Source organism: Asterias amurensis, chromosome 1, assembly GCF_032118995.1.
Source record: "Asterias amurensis chromosome 1, ASM3211899v1".
In the NCBI taxonomy this organism is placed as follows: domain Eukaryota; kingdom Metazoa; phylum Echinodermata; class Asteroidea; order Forcipulatida; family Asteriidae; genus Asterias; species Asterias amurensis.
In genome coordinates, this window is record NC_092648.1 from 16,697,895 (window position 1) to 16,717,888 (window position 19,994).

At 40.9% G+C, this 19,994-nt stretch overlaps 1 protein-coding gene across 2 annotated transcripts in view; it reads left to right on the plus strand.

Moving 5' to 3' along the window:
* Positions 1-19,994, plus strand: part of LOC139947856 (muscarinic acetylcholine receptor M2-like) — a 69,260-nt gene that overhangs the window by 28,042 nt on the left and 21,224 nt on the right. The window contains exon 1 of one of the 2 annotated variants that reach the window (XM_071945674.1): positions 17,859-17,978. The exons of the other annotated variant lie outside the window; for it this stretch is intronic. Within the exon in view, the coding sequence (XP_071801775.1) occupies positions 17,928-17,978 (51 nt within the window). The 5' untranslated portion in view covers positions 17,859-17,927. Of the gene's footprint in view, positions 1-17,858; positions 17,979-19,994 lie in introns of those variants that run through there. 2 annotated transcript variants of the gene reach the window in all.

Consider the following 19,994-nt stretch of genomic DNA (forward strand, 5'->3'; position numbering starts at 1 on the left):
GGATATCATTGTCTATAATGATATAATATCATGATAGTTTGACATTAGTGTATAATTCTAAATTGTGTAATAGATATTACACAATAACGCATTTATGGCTTATTTGTACAGCTGTCAGGAGTATAGGTTTTCAAATAGAGTTGCTGAATAGCTTGTTATATTTAACCTATTCGATCTCAAAATGGAAAGTGGGTTAATTAATTGCTCTGCTATTATTGAAACAACCTCAATACTACATTAATATATTGTGCATTCGATACTGCGCTGTTTAACGCCGTAAGACTAAGGTTACCAAAACGAATCCTCAATTTCCTGTGCTGAGACGGAATAATATCTCAGGATGGTTGAAACCTCCATATGGGGAGCTGAAGATGAGGAAAGATGGAACATGAGGATCAACCAGTCAAAATCAAATCTCAAATTTTGACTGCCGCCAAAGTTTTATGTGCCATGAAAACAAACGTATCATCTCCCATGTGAGTATGTGATGCAGTGTTGATCTGACCTCGTTTTGCCAACTCGTTAAATGCAAGGTGTTACAGACATGTCATCATCACGACTCTCTCGCTTCAGCTATGCGATATGCTTTTTTGAAAGCCATGCCCCACACCACAGCCACCCTAATCCAAACAGAACCCGTCATATCAGATCGACAAATCCCAGCAAAATGAGATTTTCGTCTCTCCCTTTACGCCCCCGTGGATGATCATCAATTTGGCAATTGCTGCTTTTGAAGAGACCTATTTAGAATACAGCAAGTGAAGAGATGAAACTCAGTTTGGCGAGGAAGGTCATGTTACATCTGGACCTGGACTAATGACAGAACGTGATGAGATGGGTGCTTGGGGTAGTTTAGAAGCTTCTCCCCGTAGGCGAGGCGGAACGACCACGATGGGTCAGCCCCGGTGAAATTGTAACTTTAGCCCCATCTCGTACATCAACACGCCTGATGACAACTCCCTTAATCCACAGACGCCTGATGTGATGGCTGTTTCATCGACGTGTACATTGTCAGAGAATCGACAAGTTGGTGTATCACCTAAGTTTTATAGCCCTGCGCTTTATCACACTCGAGTTGCTATCAAATGATGATTGTCAAGTGCTGTGTTATACTGGGATAATGTCATTACAAGATACTGGTACTCTTCAATGTAAGCCAGCAGGTTTTTTATTTTAACTTCTTCCTTTCTCTGTATCCTAAAAAATTAAGTGGAGCGAGACCATCAATTGAGACACACAAGTAAAAGTCGAAAAGGTAGACCGGTACAAAACAAATGTTTTTTTTTCTCGTTATTTTTTTTTTCATTTAAGTGAGTGTGTGTCAATATTTTCGGTTTTATCGGCATGAAAGTGCTTTTTTAGATGGATAAAATTATGAATGGCACATGGTCAGTTACTTCTTCGCACAGCAACCACACAGCAACGCTGTATAGTCCTCTATCATGGTGCAGCCATCTTGATTTTTTTTCCATTGATATGAATGTAACCAAACCGAGGTTTGAAGAACAAAACAGTCTGGTTCCTACTTGCAAAATGATTATTAGCATTAATTGTTGTTGTTAGATGCAAGGAACATGTCCAAGATGGAAACAGCATCATAAGGTATATTAGGCTTTATGACAACTCTTAGCCAAAGAGGATCCACTGTTCACTGTCCAGCACTATGGAGAAAGCGGCCACTGCCAATGCGCAATATGCCGACTCCTCTCTATGTTGGAAGACCAACGTGACGGTTTTTCGAACACTCGCCAAAACGGCGCGAAGTCCTTCACACTGGAGGGCGCTGTACTGACTGTCTGGTTTGACAGTGATCTCGTAGTGGATTTTAAAATACAGTAGACCATCGGTTGTATTAACTGTCAGTGAACAGGCTCTGCCAGTTTATATCATCAAAAAGATCACCTTGTTAGACGAGTGTTCAATAATTAGTGATCAAAGGAGACCTTGTCTGAACCCAATCATATACTTAGTAGTTGAGAAGTTGAGTGCAAATGGCAACTCGATTTCTTTGGATTGAAATGTAAGTGACGTCAATAGTCTCAGCTACCTGCTGGGGTGACGTGAAGCTAATCCTAAAAGCAACGCTTCTCACGGTGATTGTGTTTCTTATTAAAATGCTGTCAGAATATTCTCCAAGATGAACATCCCCTAACTCGTTTCCAAGTAGGTCAACATCTCTTTGGCCCATTACTTAAAAAACTACTGCAACTTTAGGAAGGTCCGTATATACACTCACTATAGGACAGGCGCTGGCCTACATCGTTGAGTGTGTTGTTGTATCAGTATCAATGTCTCGTACTCGTACTGTTGACATAACCAAGCTGGACGGCAATTAAGTGGGCCAATGGTGGGCGCTTGACATCATTTCCAAAGCTAACACGAAGTAGGAACAAGAAAGTTTTTCCTTCGTTTTCTTTACATCCCCCATCATCCCTGGCTGTCTGCCAATGTCTCCTGTGCATCTTATGGTGTCTTTAACGTATGGAAATATCCCCGGGTAACCGTATAAGCATAAGGAGTGATTTTGTATTGACCCTCTCTGTATACGGAGCTCCAGCAGTGCCATCCAATTATTTATGCAACAAATAATGGGTGACTGTATTATTTTAACTCTACGGAGTCCTAGCAGTGCTATGCAACGTATCGGAAATAATAATGAGTTACTAGCAATGCCAATGATTACTAAGTTTAAAATTGTCCTTCCCTTCATTGATGTCAATGTGTGTGTGGTTTAAAAACAGAATCTATTGAGAAACGGTTTATTATCTACATGACAGGGGTCCCGTGTACTATTAGAGCCACTTCCAGTGATTTTGTGTTTGCTGTGCCGTATTTATTGAACTAATTTGCATCACTGCCAAGCACATTTTCCCAACTTGTTGGTTTATTGTCAACAGTTGTTCCATTTCCCGCGCTCGCCAGATGAGACAATGTGACAGTGGTTAATAATAGCAATTTGCCTAATCACTACTTACAAAAAGCATCCCCATGTTAACTCACATTATATTTTGGTCCCCTCACTAGTAGAACTCTAGCCACGATTTGAGTGAGGCCTAGCCAAGAGTTGACGCTCGCCCTTCTGAAAGGAAAGTGATTCAAAATTGTCGATGTAGTCCCCACTCCTGAGGCCCTTTTTTCCAAATCTCTAAGTCATGTTAAAATCTGCATTCAACACCACGCACAGAATGCTGAATTCGTGTAAATACCTGTAGGTACCGTGTTAATAAATGCACTGCGAAGCCTCCGTGATTAAATTAGGCGACGACCTTTGTTTACTTCCCCAGCGAAACAAAACCGTCAGACGGTGTAGCGTTTTTTAAAGGAAGTTATTAATTTAAAACGGGGAGCTTGTTTTGTACGTGCCCCCGTATTTACACGCAATGCCGCATTTTCATGTCCATAGACAATAGAAAACAAGCACTTATTCAAATCCCACCTTCTTGTCAGTTTAGTCCGACACACACTCAAACCTTATTAGGTGCAGAACTGAAGTGGACATTCTTAGTTTTTTTTTATTCGGCAGGGGAAAGAAAAAAACTGGGCCTTGGGAAGCCCCTGGCGATTTATAACTTGCCTTTACTAATTAAATCGTACGTGTGGAATGAAAAGGGAAATGCGTAGGGGGGAGGTACATCGATAAAATTGACCACTGTTGGGTCTCACATATTAATTTTGATAACTGTGTATATACGGAAATAATGTTTACGCTTATGGGTGTATAGGATTACCCTTATTATGCACGCTCATGTGACTTGTTGTTTAATGAGTGTGCATGGTTGTGTAGTGAATACAAAACAAAATGAGAAGCATCGATTTAAAAAAACAGGACCTTCAGAAATATGGATGGCGCTGCCATAATTCAGCCTTCTTGGTGATATCATACGTACCCGGATGACAGTTTCAATGTCTGGTCCTGTCGACCTTTTTTTAGGCCGAGGTCATAACTTTATCGGGCTCCTAGTATACCTTATGATAGTGACAGTATTAATTGTCGGGTCTACAAAATGGAACCTGATCATTTTTGTTCTTAATATTGTTTCCCATTAGGTTGATTTGAACATTCATAAAATGGTTACACAGTGAAAAATATTGTTATGGACAACTTGACACAGTACATTAGAACTTACGAGAGCCCTTTCAAAACTCTGCTTAAAATAAATTGTTTAATGAACCTTCTGTTCCCCCCCCACCTCATCCCTCCCACCTTCTTTTTGTAAACTGCTTCCGAGGCTTTGTGCAATGCGCTGTACTACAAGTTTTGTTCTCTCATAAAATATACAAGTTAGATCTCCATGGTGATACAGACCGTCACAAGACGAAACTTTTGGAGGCCTCGTAATTCAGTCCAAGGTGAACTGAAGCGAGATCTATGTCCTTGAAATTATACCCCACTCAGCGTAATTAACATAAATTTAGACAAAAGGTGAATCCATTGGGATTTTGCATTACACAAAAACCCTGATCAATACCTTATAAACGTAATCTGACATTCTGTTTAAAAGCAATTTTGAGCTTGAAGTAGCAGTTGTGCGGAAACTTGGCAAGGTCGGGACAAAATTGCATTGGTTTCATACAATTGTTGTTTCACTAAAAGGGACCATGGTTTGTTAGAATATCCAGTTTGCTGAAATACTGGACCCTAGTGGCATGTACACAATACGGTTGTACTTTTCATGTGGATCTTTAAGTCTCGCAAACTTTAATTGTTTTTTAAGCAAAGATCAAGACCATACATAGAACAAGATGAAGGGGAAGATTTGTAAAGCGCTTTTGTATTCACTTCCCTAAGACCTCTGGGAAATTAATGAAATGCTTGACTAAATGGTAAGTTTTGAGATGTAATCGGAAGGAAGTGTTCTTAGCGACGTTGGCAAAATGTTTCATAATAGGTACTTGGGGCTGCAACTGAAACAACTTCTATCTTCGTAAGTTTTTATCCTGGCAGATGCGAACCCTGTTGTGGTGGTGCAAGTGGTTTGTATAACATTGTGGTCTCCATAATTTTTCAAATGTAGGACGTTTTAAAACCTTTGAAAATCGACCAAGTTGAATCGAAGTATAGTTTAAAATAGGCCTATCCTTAGAAATACAATATTGAGAAATGAGCTCGAATCGTTGCTAAAATTATTTCCGTTTTGTGTGGGGAGGGGGCGTTCCTACAAAACCGTCTCCCGATAGATAATAATTGGAGATTCATTTCACGACCGCTTTAACTTCATGTCGCCGTAAGCGTCGATCGGCCCTTCAACCAGTTTTGGAGTTATGACATCATGGTGTGAAATAGCCATCGGTATCTAGCAGCATTGGACCTTTTCGCAAAATACCCATTGCGCAAACGCTAACTGTTAAATGAGACGCATGCTGGTGGTCTAGCTAGGATCAAACTGATCTAGTAGACCAGTATGCACCTCATTCCACGCAAAACGGGTGGGTACCGAGTATTTGCGATTTAGGGTCTATGCAATTTGCAGGCCAATTTTTCTGCAGGATCTACGGAGATCAGAAACTCAATTTACAGGAATTATTTATTTAGTCTGGTGACTTGTCCCTCGATATCCACCCGTGTTGCATGTGAATGCACATCAATGAAGAACTGTTTCGATATTAACTGAAATGAGCCCATAATCGACTCCAAGTTACTAATGGTATAGGTGCTCTGTCTCATCAATTCACACTAATTAGGATTCCATCCCGTGCCATTAATACTCCCTTTAAGAGCACTTATCCGTCTGTCAATTATAAAACGATGTCCTCGCAGACAAACCACGGCCTGAAACAGTTAAATCACGACCGCGTCAAGAAAAAATGGGTCCATGCGTAAATGAGATCCGACTTTATCTCCCACTTTAAAAAGGAAGTCTCACGAAGTGCCCTATAAATTAGCGTAACGACCTTCGCATTTTTACTGTGAGACGACAATCATCCGCATTCTATGGTGATCCTCAAAGGTGTATAAATGTCTATTGCAATCATTTCATTGTACATTTCTGATGATGTTTATGAAGAAGGGGAAGATGGGAAGGTGGAGGAGGAGGGGAGGAGAAGTGGCAGCAGATGGAGGAGGAGGAGGAGAGGTTTATAAAGATGATGGTTGTGATTTACACTTGGCACAAAGTTCAAGGGTCAAACTCAAAGAGGAGTATGCCTTCCTGTGTGAATGTACTTTACACTTGGGTTCAATACTTTAAGGAGGAGGAAGGGAGGATGGGGAGGAGGAGGAGGAAATAGGGAGGGGCTTTTATTGGGATGATGGTGGTGATTTATGCGTGGGTACAAAGTACAAGGGTCAAACGTAAAGATGAGTATGCTGGCAGCATACTCGAACGCCTTCCTGTGTGACTGTACTTTACACTTAGGTTCAATATTTTACCACGGTAGGTTATTGGATGGAGACGCATCTGGTACATTTCTGTAGTAGTGTAAAATGATAAATTATGAACAGTCACAAAACCAACACAGACAGTGTATATATATAAAGTCACCGGCAGCCGGAATTGATTATACATTGGGAAATCAATGAGGCTTCAAACAGTTTTACATTTTACATTTATTAAACGCAACATTGTTTACGCAGCATTGTTTATTAATAAGGAAGCTTCCTGTGAATACCGAGTAGTGTGCTTAAAAATTCAGGAAGTGTTGTAACTTTTTTCCCAGGAAAATGTTCACTAGGCTAAATGTTCAAAACCGAACGCATTTGTAATGTCTCCTTATATCGAGCTATTAGATGTGGTGGCTGGATACCTGTTTAATGTATTCTTTTTTTGTCTCCACTCACTTTTCAAAGGGAAAAATTATGCTCAGTTTTTGCTTATTACTGCAATCTAAAGGTTTAGACAAAATGACAGTTAATTTTTAACTAGATGGTCATATAACCATTCCATGACCTTAATTTATTCAGCCTCCGTTCCTAGCATCATCGGCGTTCGAGATATTTTGTGTGATTTCTGAGATTTAATTAAGTGTGTAAATAAATGTACGTCATCCTCTCCAACACGTTGACCGTCTCTCTCATCGAAACGGGTTGGACCAATGACCAAGTGATAGTCCGAAGTGGCCTTTAGTCAAACCTCACACGTCCAAAACATAATAAGTATAGCGATCGCCACCGTCACTACGAACGTCAGCACCCTAGCGGCTCCCGGGGGCGTGGGAGAGGTGGAACCATGCCTCGGTTGTCAGCGAGAGGATGGACTCGGCACCAATTATTGCGGTTGAGGAGTGAGGCTGCCCATGATACAAATCAAAGACAATCATTAGATTTTTACCCTGTCCTGGATGGACAGACGGAGATTCGAGGCATGGTGAGGTGTATATATATATATTTGGTTTTCGGTAACACCATGTGTATAATTATCTACTTGCCAGTTAGAGTTTGTTCTTTAGAGAACTGTCTTGCTATATATTCTACTAACGCAGAGTAGACTTTTCGGATTTCAAAATGCAACCTCAAAAACAGTAATCTGACACATTGGGCTTACTTTGGGTAATACAAATGACGTGGCGTATAATTTCTCTTTTTTGTTTCCATGCATTACGTAGATTGTTAGTTACTCTCGTGCGAAGATTCAGAATTAATCGAGGTCATTCCTAGGTCCCGTTAAGTGCACCTGTTCCTTCATAATTAATTAGCAATTCAGATTCAGAATCTATCGGTAGCCTACTTCTTGATTTACCTCTGTTGCTTGTGGTATATTTTTGAAATCATTAGAATTGAACAGTTCTCAAGTGCATCAGTCGAAAGACTTTGAAGGTTTTCCCATTTTTGTTATTTTTTGAAGTGGTATCTATGAGACGGTGTATTTTATTTTTACATGAAAAAAGAAGTTTAGGGAGTTATGCATTTCGTGGTGGTGCTCTTTCTTTGATGTCATCGCCAATATTGTTTATTTGTTCTTGACCGAACTTTATATATAAATCAATTCAGGTGGCGACTCTTGAAGGAGGGGAGCGACTTTGGAATAACTTTCACAGGGAATGACAGAGTAGTGTTGCGGAGAAGTCCCGTGAGAATCCAGTCCAAACACGCTTGCTTGGCTGGGGTGTCTTAGCTTGTTCCATTCCGTCGGCATCATCAGTCGAGCGTCCTTCCTCAAGCCCGTCGTACGCACTGCCAAGGAACCACGCTCAATTTGTCGAACCGGGTACTCACCAAGCCATGAGCACGTGGCACGTTTTCAAACAAAAAATACAACATCGGAGTGATAATAACGGCTGGGTGGTTTGGCTGACGGTAAAAAAAAAAGGCCAATCCGCGGAAACAAAATAACACGGCGAATGAGAGCAGGAACATGGTGTGGTTTAAGCAAGTGGCGTGCCTCTTGATTCTAGAATACTGTACTGGTATCTCTGCGTAAGGGACTGGTATCGTGTTCTCATTTTCAATAACCAATCTTTCTCTACAATGTATATATACAAGCGCCTTGAACACCTTGTTTGGTAGATACGTGCGCTTTATAAGACTTCGATATTAAGACTTAGATATGATCGTACGGTGTCGATGGTATAAACAAACTTAATGGATGTAATAGACTCTTCTCATGATATATGCTCATTACATTCACGCACGCAACACCTGCAACCGTGAACCTCCTATTGTCCCTCTTTTGTTTAGACACAAACATTTTTTTGCAACAGCTCCCATTGGTTTTGTACATGTTTTCCAAGAGTCGACCTTTCCCGAAATAACTCATGTGTACTGGTTGGCAAACGCCACAGAAATGTGCACCAAGCAGACGCACAAACGCGCCTGCGTCATGCCAACATCATACCCACACAACAAAGGGACGCAATGTTGGCAACCGAAGTGTTAATGCTCACGCGTGACATGCAAATTACATATTTCGTGTGGGAACGGGTCAAAATTGTAGGGGACCAACTAACGAAGGTAATGAGCATTGACAAGAAACGACAATCGATTCCAACAACTCATACAAACTTTATGTTGTTAGTTTAAGTTAATTCTAGTGAGATTAATTAAAATAGTGTTCATGTTCAGTTGCACAAACAGTTGCAATTTTTTTCTTCTTACTATATCTCTCTAAATTAGTTCTTAATGAACTGTGATACCGCTTGTAATGATGCCTTGTTTGAAAGTTGCGTCCCGTGCCCTCAAGCGTCTTGAAGTAAAAAATTACCCTCGCCTCGATTGACCTCCGCCGACATAATGACCTAAGTGCAGTACACTATGAAATCCAAAGTCGATAAATGTCATTACAAAATACAATTAAGCCTAAGTCCTTAATATGCATCGAACAAAACACACACACCTGATACTGTAAATCAATTTTGGCGGGAAACAACATGTCATGAATAATTAATTCGGTTTACTTTAAGATTAAATTCGCGGTTTCCTTGTGGTTTAAGGCTGACTTTGTGTAAACTCGTCGAGCTCTTTCCGTAAACATATTAATAGATGTATATTTAAAGACATCAAATCAGTGTTATACCTCTTGAAAAATATCATGTAAGATGATATTTTCATGAAAACAGTCTTCTCTTTTCATTAGATCGGAGAATTTATCCCCAGGAAATGAAAGAATGTTGTTGTTCAATTAAAGTTACATAAACAATAAATGCTCGTGACAGGCCTCGATTTATACTGATGCAATGTGTCCTGTCTCGCCACGGTATGCTCTAACATTGAAACAGTACCCAATCTGTCAGCTCTGGCAGCAGGTTTATTGTAGAAAGGGCGACTCAATAAAGTCATATCAAACAAACGTGTAAACAGCCTAAATCAGCTGGTTGGCAGTGGCTCTTCCATAGGTCGTATAGCTTTATTTGAAAGTGGTTTCTTTCGCGCTCAAACTTGCGGCACTTTGAAACATATAGTGTCATCAATTGCTCTAAATACAGCGGTGCAAAAGTGCAAAAGAGTTTGCAATAAAGTGGCTGGGATTTCTTCCAGACGAAACAATCAAATACATCAACCGGAACATTTGGTATAGATTACCTACCCGATGTAGGCCCGCGTATATAGCTTGAGCATTCAATGTGTGATATTGATAAAGATTTTTATTGAGAACGAAATTGCCTTACATGAGGACCGTAATTATTCCAATAACTGACTGAATAAGATGGCATTGGCTTGGGCGTACACTACTAGTTCTGGGTCAGAATTTAGCCGGATCTGAGTCCCGTGGGGCTGACCATTTCTTGAGATGTCTCGTTTGTCTTCCTGAAAGTCGTCCTTCAAGTTCTAGTGCCGCTTTATGATTGGCTCTCCAGGAAGTCGCACTGAAACTATCGACTTAACCGAAATTAACTCAAGAGGTTGTTTGGCTAAATCGTCGCAGTGATACCCCCTCAAGCGCCACGGTGCTAACCAGCTCTCCCTCTTTCTCGCTCTCTCTCTCTCTCTCTCTCTCTCTCTCTCTCTCTCTCTCTCTCTCTCTCTCTCTCTCTCTCTCTCTCTCTCTCTCTCTCTCTCTCTCTCTCTCTCTCTCTCTCTCTCTCTCTCTCTCTCTCTCTCTCTCTATGTTCTATCGCCATTTTTTCGTACTCGCTCAGGATGATTCACAGAGTGAAGTTTGTTTTGAGTCAAACCTTTCCTTGATATATATTTCCAATTCCTTGCATGTGCCCCCCCCCCCCAGTGTGGAGTAAAAACGATGCCGCCCGTGCGTTTATTTGCCGATTACGTGTTAAGCAGGCTCCTCCCTGTTTTCACTCTTGCCTCGTCGATACTTTTCTTTGGGGAGTCGAGACAAAAACCCGCCGTCATCACGGATGGATGAGAGCCATGGCCTGTCATCCTCCTCAAACTGACAACGTCATACCAAACACCTCCGTTGCGCTGCGATTATTAGGCTAAGTGAACTGCTGTGCCCCAGATAACATTTGAACGTCTCCATAGAAAGAGAAAAAGAAGAAGCTTGAACGCGTTTTAACTGCAGCGTAAAATGATCAACTATAGGAGCTCATCAAATCAGTGACGCTAGCTGGAATGGAATTCTCTCTTTTATTCAGTCTCCCTGATGTTGGCACGCTGGACTCTGATGTGTGTGTGTATTGAAATTTTTGGCGGGAGACAATTTTATGAACTTCCTGTAGGAATTGACATCTTCTTGTGAAGGACGACAGATGAAGAAGTGTGAACTTCTCTTTTATTGTAGATTTGATAGAGAGGACACCGAAATGTTTTTCCTTGCATGATCGCGTTTTTACAGAATTGAAAACCTTCAGTTAAATACGTCCTTGCCATTTTCAAATAACAAAAGTTAAATTGCTTTGATGTTACTATTAAGCCTTCAATTCTTCACTACCTTGCGAACCATAAAGTTTGACTTAATCGTTTTATCCAAGGTTTGGTATTTTGAAATATTGCAAGCTTACTATTATTTTTCTTTAAAGCAGAAAAAAAATTAAGCGAAACCTTGAGTTTATACAAAATCTTTGCAAAAAATGCAGTGAGACATCTTGTTCGTTCGAGCGTGCAATTCAAAAGAGACTGATGAAGCGAAAATGGTCTCATCCTCCATTTTGATGGCAATCCCCAACTTTAAATCTATTCCTTAAAAGCCTCGATGAAGATGGCTATGAATTTCTTCAAATATTTTCGGTCAATTTTCTTTCACACAAAAGACAAGCCTTTATTTTCCAGTTCGTGTAAAACTTAAAGCAGAAGTTGTCTGAATCACTTTCACTGTACACACCATGAACTCTTTGCATAACCCAGTTCGTTTTAATAGTTGTGCAAATGACCTCATTGTCCCTTCACACAATGTTCCGAGCTGCATTTCGGATAACTGATCGTGAATAAATATATCACTTGTCATGCTCTACTCGAGGCGAATTTGCTCGTTAATGTCTCATTATAGCGCATGTTTATACAGGATAAACCGATGGTTGTCAAAACTAATCAAGGTAGGCATATATGGTGTGATATTACGCAAATATTGGACGCAAACGGGTGCATTGTCTCCTGTGGAAAATCGACAATCCCACACTCTGAAAACTCAACATAAACATTTCTCAACAATATGGACTACTCCGTGTGTAGACACCGACCCTGTCCGCCGTGACACGACCGTGCCGCGTGTCGACAAACGGGCGGGGAAAAAAATCGGGCGACGCTTTGAAGTATCCAATATTTATCCATATAGTACTTCTATATTAAATGTTGCGGCAGTCGGATGAACAAGTTAAGGAAGACACGTGACGTGTGTTTCAGAAATCAAATGACAAGGATGTGTGTGGGTGGTTTATAGTGAGTCTTATACACCGTAGGGTTTATTCTAAACTGTAGAAATAAATATTTTGTCTCAATTTTGATTTCAATACATCAGGGAATGTGCATTTGATACCATTTTGACACAATTTTGAAACAACCCACATATGGGCGGATTATCCTGCAAGCATTCAGCCTCGTGTTCGTAGGGTGTTAGGTGTATTAACTTTGATTGTATTTGGTGTTTGGCTGTTTGCTGCTTTTTTCTTGAAATTTAGGTTGTTGGTAGCACAAAAATGTATGTAATGAGTCGTGGTGCTATCAAAAATAACCATGATAAGATGGTTCTAATAAGATTTTAGAAACCATTTTGATACAACCGACAATTATAGGCGTATTGTTCGTATTAAGCATTCATCCTGGTGTTTGCTAAAGTGTTGTGTGTTTACTCTGTTGTTGTTTTGGGGTTTTGTTGTTTGTTGCTTTTCTCTTGAAACTAAAGTTGTTGGTAGTATATTATAAACAATGTCTGTAATGAGTTTTGGTGCTATCAACATGAACCGATAATTTCAGGTTGTTTTTCGGTACTGGCGTGCCTTGTATAAGTAGATAGTGACGTGCAATTGATACAGCCCTTTTCACCTTCTCGTTCCGTATAAGCTCCATTAAGTCACCCACCCATGGGAGGCATGTGTCCTTCGAAACGTCAGTTATCATACGATATCATCTCCAATATCTTAATTGCCCGTGGACATCAAATCTCCATTGACAACGATGAACTAGTAGAATTAGTTTGTTGGGTGTTAGTGACTCCTTTTTGTATTAAAAGTGCTGTTCTGACAAGGGGTTACTCGCCCCCCCCCCCCCCCGCCTCCATGAAAGTCTTAACCATTACCATAATAAACCGTACGCCGTGTTAAGTTTGGGGCTTAGTATTGTGAAAGTTCGATTATGGAAATGTTTTGAACTCTGAGGGGTATTTTTTTCTTCGTTTCTATCTTCCTTCTTTTTTCGCTGGATAAGCTTACATGCAGATAACCACTGCAAGTCAAATATCACGGTTGTAACCCAAGACTTGTGATATTATAACGCGGTAATCGGCTTCCGCGGAAGACGTGGCGTTCGTCGCCAGAGATAACCCCAAATTGTCAATCATTTTTGTAGTTTGAGCAAACTATAAAACGAAGTGCGTACTGCACCACAAGGCAGCAGAGAAATCTTAGATCGTGAAATATTACTGGGATATTTTTTGTTTTATAATGATACCTCAAGTGGGAGGTTTATCGGTGGTTGAACTCGTCAGCTTGGGGATGTCAAGTTAAGCCTTTACGTCTTCTATCGAAACGAGTATCCATCTGATTCGAACGCCTCATGAAGAAAGCCATTCTTAGGTTCACGATGAACGTATTGGGTTTATCGTTTCAACTTAGTTTAAGCTACATCTCAGTGATTGTATAGGTACTGCATGAGGCACCTTTTGTCACTTGTGTGTACCTTAATCACAGGGAAAAAAACATGATTGACTGAAAAATTGTGGTGCGCTGTCCAATTCAGTGACACTCATACACTGTTGACTTGAGATTCACACAAAACTGTAAAATATAATTTACAAGTTTTACGGGTGGGGTCTACGTCTGGGTTATGTTCGTAGTCTTGTCAGGTCGACAGGGGTAGTTGACGAACATAAAGAGGACAAGAAGAACCGGTTGACAAATAATATCAGTAATTGGGTTTCCCCCACCTTGTGACTTTAAGGTTTAAGATTGAACACATCCCCATAATTACGACGGCTGAGATCTGGAATGTTTAGATGTCCATGATACTCAGGGCGTCACGAGCACGTAGACACGTCTCTGCATGATGACTGTCTAGGTGAATGTGACTCGCATTAATATAATTAAATAGAGACATTCGCCACACTCTAATAACTCCCAGAATACGTGACCAATTCTCGGATCAGGCAGGATTGTAACCCGAATTCTGCATCAAGGTTCGACCATTTCTGGGTCATTTTGACACACTGATCCTGAGTCAGATCCCTCGGGATCCGGGTCAATTCTGACCTGAACTTTGTTAGAATGTACAACATGAAATGTGATTAGTTTGGTTACAATCACTGCCGTCGATTTTGCCAAACTCTTCCTAACTTAGGATTAATCTTAGGACTTAGGACGAGTTAAGTTCTGTATCCATCGTTAGGGCGCACTCCCATTCTAAACTCGAGATGAGATTAATACTAGCATTTCGTGAAATCAGCTGCAGGAGTGATGACAGCAAATGACAATTTAATCATGAAATAAATCAGAGCATAATACATTTTTTTCAATTACGACCACCCAGATTTTTGTTAAGGGACGCGCTCTTGAAACTAGGTTGCGTCACAATTCCCTCGAAACTCTTACGACTGTTTTCGACAAAAAAACATAATTTCCCCCATTAAAAAGTCAAGAGCCCCCGACACAAAACCTCTCCACATTCACAATAAGTTAATGCAACGTTACGCTGACAACCGCCGCTCTTCGGAATTTTCAACAGTTCTTGGAGTCGGAATCCAATTTGCCTGGAGTGCAGGTCTGGTTTTTAGCACAAACCTCTGAAATATCATTCACTCTCATTGACATTAGAACGAGTTGTAAATCGATTTAGCTTCTGTACTGCGTCCGTATTACGTTATGCCCTTAAACACCACAACGAGTGCAACGTGCACTTCTTCAATATGAAGAAAAACAAGCTTGGCATCAAAAACACGCAATGTTGACCTGCGGAGGACATAAAAAATTCACGGTCACGTTTTATTAGAGGACCATGCGTCTGTTTGTATTAATGGTTGACCACAATGCGCAAACAGAATGCGCGCTTCTATTACCAGCTCGGGATGAGATATTAGATGATGCTTTCTTGATAATGTCACTGACCAGAACTAAAAAGACGTGTATATTCTTCTAATACCGCACAGTATCCACACAACAGCATACATTTCACACACAGTCAATATTATATAAAGAAGGTGGGTGCACATAAATATATGCGTATTGGCCAGTCTGTCAGCGAGGAATGCAGTTAACAACATTATTAGCTTAACTGATTTATATCGGATGAAAAATGTCCGCTAGTTCATTTTAATTCCCTGAGGTGGATTATGGCATTTTTCCCGATGGCTGGGCGCCTTTCTGTTGTGCACGGCTGACTGACTACCCAGGATTTTTTATTTTTTTTATTTAAGCCTGACTTCGTGCACTGCATGCTAAAGTAAATCGCCTGTAGCTCTGATTTAAGCATTCCTTTTTTTAGGAGGGAAGACTTTTTCGAACACCCTGGGCTTGCATAAAGTGGTATGTTGGAATAATATTGGTAGTCATCATCTTGCCTCAAAATGAATATGATTTTGTTTTATTGCGGTCGGCCAAAACCTGGATATCACTCCCTTAACCTTTGGGGTTTGTAAGTTCACTGCCAAAATAACAACAGAGACATTCCGATCGAAACAATGTTGAGTGTGTGCATAATTTGATCTTTATTGTTGAAAACTATGCGATGCCTACCTCTGACTGACAGTTTATCCGTGGTCGTATCATACGAGTACAGCACCCATCAGTTTTCCTCTGAATGTTAAACCCCTTCTCGCTACGTAATTCCCCCGAGTACAGCACCAAGTTTCATCCTCTGTTAGTTACCCCCCCCCCCCCCCCCTTCTCTCTACGTAATACCCAAAAGGACAGGTAACCTTCCCAGGGTCGTCCACCGATGCTGAAAAGACCCCAATCACGAAAAAAACGAATGTTAAAAGACGATCCCAATAAAAAATATTATTTCTACGTTTTTTCAGTTTGGCATGTGTCGGAACCGTCCAAGCGGATTTCACACATGGTTTTTCCCAACAACAACTCTCCTGCGGCAATCCTAGTTACTGCCGTTATTTCTCTCCCTCCCTCCACCTTTTTCTCTCTCCTGGAAAGTCGGCTGTTTTTAAACCAGAGAGGAAATTACACACCGCTCGACTGGGATGTACCTTTATTGAATGTCCCCCACACCGAGCATTGTGAATCTTGTATGGACACACGGCCACTTGTACATTGTGAGTATATCGAACGACCAGAGCCGCGCTGGACGTGTTTGGAGATATCAGCTATCGTAGAGTGCGGTGAAAGACTTTAAGGTGTAAAGTCACACGACAGAGCGGGCCCTGGATGCCTGCTATATAGTCAATGTGTAATCAGCTCCTATCCTGGATTTACAAGCTTATGGTTTCCATCCATGTGTGGGCGTTTCGGTTATTTGAATTACAAAAATCCCGTTATCTAGTTTTGGTGTTGGAAGGGAATTCTGCAAAATGAACCAAATTGATTGCTGTATTGTTTGCGTCATATAGTAACGTGGGATGCCAGTGTCTGTAACTATGCCATAAGGGTCGATCAGTCAACATAGATCATGGTATAGAGGACAGCGATTATGTCGTAGATAATTCTGAAGTGTTGCTTATTAGTAGACCTACATGCCAACAAAATACGCATGTGAACTAGGTCATGAGAAAGTAAGAAAACCAGTAATAAAACTTATCCATAACTTTAAACATAACCATATCGACCATGCTGCTTTTATTTATTGCATGGTTGTGTTTCAAGCCTGTTTCAATTTGTTCTGCATGCTGGGATAGCATAAGATATAAGAACCTACTGAGAAATTTTAACTCTGTGAACGTTTTACACTCTGTGTGACTTAAAATAAAGTTTCTGACAGCTTGGATTGTGTTTGTCATACCGTTTCAAACTCAGGCAAAGAAGTTTTTGAGTTGTGTACAAAGATGTTTGTCATGTAATTTTTTTGAGAAGGTGCAGTCTTGTATACATGTTTCACTGCACATTGAGTCTTATTTAAGTGACATATTACACATTTAAGATGGAGGAGATATTTGCTTTACTTTTACTGTATGCAGCTTTGTGCTCTAGGCCCCCTGGATATCTGTTTTGGAAACTTGCAGCTGCGATACAACTATGCGACTTCTTTTTGATAAATCCTCCTCGACGAGAATCTCCAGAAAAAAAAGGAAAACAACTTTCTTAACCATTGTTTATTAATAACCTTGCGATTGAGTACAACGAAGGTATTTGGACGTAGGTCATCTTTGAAATCAGGGAGAGCATCGATTGCCTGTATAAACAATCCTGCATTATCGGGCAGTGACGGTTAGTCAACCCCCTCTGCGCCAGGCCCTTATTTCGTTTCCCACGGCATCTTGGGGGTATGTGAGGAGGAGAGTGTCTCCACTGATGCAACACACACACACACCCGCCCGCATCATCAACGCGGAGTTGTGTTTTTATAATGTTATCTGTTACGACCAAGGCATAGACCACTTCATCAACTTGATGCAGACCTGCAAGAGCGGTGGGCAGGGGGGGGGGGTGATCGATTTCACGCAAAGTACCACACGTGACCTGAGCGCCGTCAACTCGTCGAATGAGGTGTCTCTCTACTCCGGATATTAATTTTCATAATGCTTGCTGAACATCCTTTACTTAAACTGACCGGGACTCGCGCCGTATTGCTCTCCGGTACCGAGTGTGGAGGGAGGAGTATTTAACAGTACAGTCTGTGATGCTGTGTGGAGCTTTTTAGAGTGTGATAATACCTGTCATCATTGTAGAATGACAGGATGGTGATCGCGTTTGAGGGAAGTACGCAGCACCAAACTTCCAGGGATAACGGACATTGATATATTTGTATAAATATATTGCGAGATATTGTTGTATGGCATATGCGTAGTATGTGGACTGTTCCATCCGTTTACTTTGAATGGACGCAAAAGGTAAGCACTTTGTCAGGTATTGAAGATATCACTTCAAAGCTTTGGAGGTCATTGCTACTTATTGATACTAACTAATTAGGTAGGCTTTCCATCGAGGAGTTGTTTTTCAAATCCTATTGTTAAATCTAAATGAAGATAAGGAACCTTGTATTGATAATAATATAACGACGGCTGAACGGGAAATTGACATTTTCTGTCCTCAAATCCAGTCGGCAAAACCAATTTTGAAGATACAATGTGTATTGCTGCTAAGTGGACTCATCGGACTACAAAACTGTTACAGCTAGTGAGATGGGAAGGAAAATCCATTTCATAATTAGGCTATGAAGAATGACAACATTTTACCACACAAAGGGGGCTCTATGAAGGAACACCTGGCCAAGAGCGGCAGGTGAACATTGAAGCTTTCTCTTCTGCAAATACGTATCTTCTTCTTCATTTCCCAACCGGTAGCTCGCATTAGCGCGCTGTAATGATGTTGAGGCAGACAATGGGGCACCAAGTAGAGGACACCTGTGTTAATTATTTAAGAAATGTACTTGATAACCTCGTAATGTCCGGTAGTGGTGGTAGTGAAGCCAGTTTCAACATGTGTATTTTGCGGTTCGTTTGAGGTTAGTTAATTTCATCCAGGAGCTTCACAAGGCTCGGTCAAAATAGACAATGAGCTGAACGGAACACTATTTGACCTTTAGCGAGAAAATTAAAGTTACGTATTGAAAAATCATTGTAATTAATACTTTAATTCTGTTTGTAAGACACGAAGGTACAAAATACTTTGGTGAACCGTAACAGGTAAATTGAGTGGTTGAACTGTTGATATTTTGCAACGATGTGCCATGTGTCTCCACACATAAATATTTTTTAAAGGTTGGTTTTCGAACCGACACTCGATCCCCCCAAATAGTGCCGCGCCACGCTCTTAAAATGTTGCCTTTGTCTACCTGTAAGATAGGATGCATTTTAATATAGACTACAGCAAACTATTAAACTTGTGAATACGCTCATATTTATATGTTTCAAACAGATGAAGTGCTGCATTTTCACTGAGTGATTGTCTATTCTGGCTGGTATCCTTTAAGAAATATCCAGATCTAATTAAATCCATCAAGGTTAAAATCTTTGTGACTAATCAACCATCGGAAAATAGATGGAGCAAAATAGACTAAAAGGACTCTCCTATTCCACGCAATTCGATATCGCAGGTTCTCTTTTGCTAATATCATTTTCCCCTTCCCGTAGTGCAGGTTTTATGTTGAAAAAAAACGCACTTACGCCGTAGAATCCATCATGAAATTACTGCTGTAAGCGGAAATATCCACTTGAAATTTTGAGCGCTGCACCGTAAACAAAACCACTTCAGGAGTTCATATAAGTGTTCGGTCCATTTGGATTTTGGTGAACATGTCCGCGTGTCGTAGTAGTAGGGGGCCTGAGCTAAGTAAGTATATTCCCACTAGGGACAAATCATCCACGCACAGACAAACTGTAAGCCATATCCGATACCTATCGCACGCGGGGGGTTTTAGATGTTTTTTTATTTGCATAAAGAACCAACGTGTTCCGGGTCGGTCATGTATCGCCTCATGGGCACAGCGTACAAACACTTGCGTAGATTGGATCCACGCCCCCGGGACAGACCTGGCTGATACTCTACGACGCCGTGGCCGCTTCACCTTCATTTCGTTTCGTCCCCTGGCCATCCTCAGACCCGACAAAGTTGTTTTACCGCCAAGCGTAAACCCAGTCCTTGGTGAGCTCGCGAAATGTTCATTTTTATTAGACAGTTTGTGATGCGTTATTTCCTCTTGGTGTTTCCTGTGGGATTTCCGTGGTTCTTGTGACAGAGGGCAGTGGGTGTGTGTTTCTCGACTTTAATTTCAAGTGGAACTATTTAGCGTAAGAGATAAATAGACTAGGGACGTATCCGGGCTACGGACACGGATTCGGGCCGCGTCTTTATAAACTACCCACCGTAAAGACTGATGCTCGGGCACTTTTTAATAGGCGAAACCG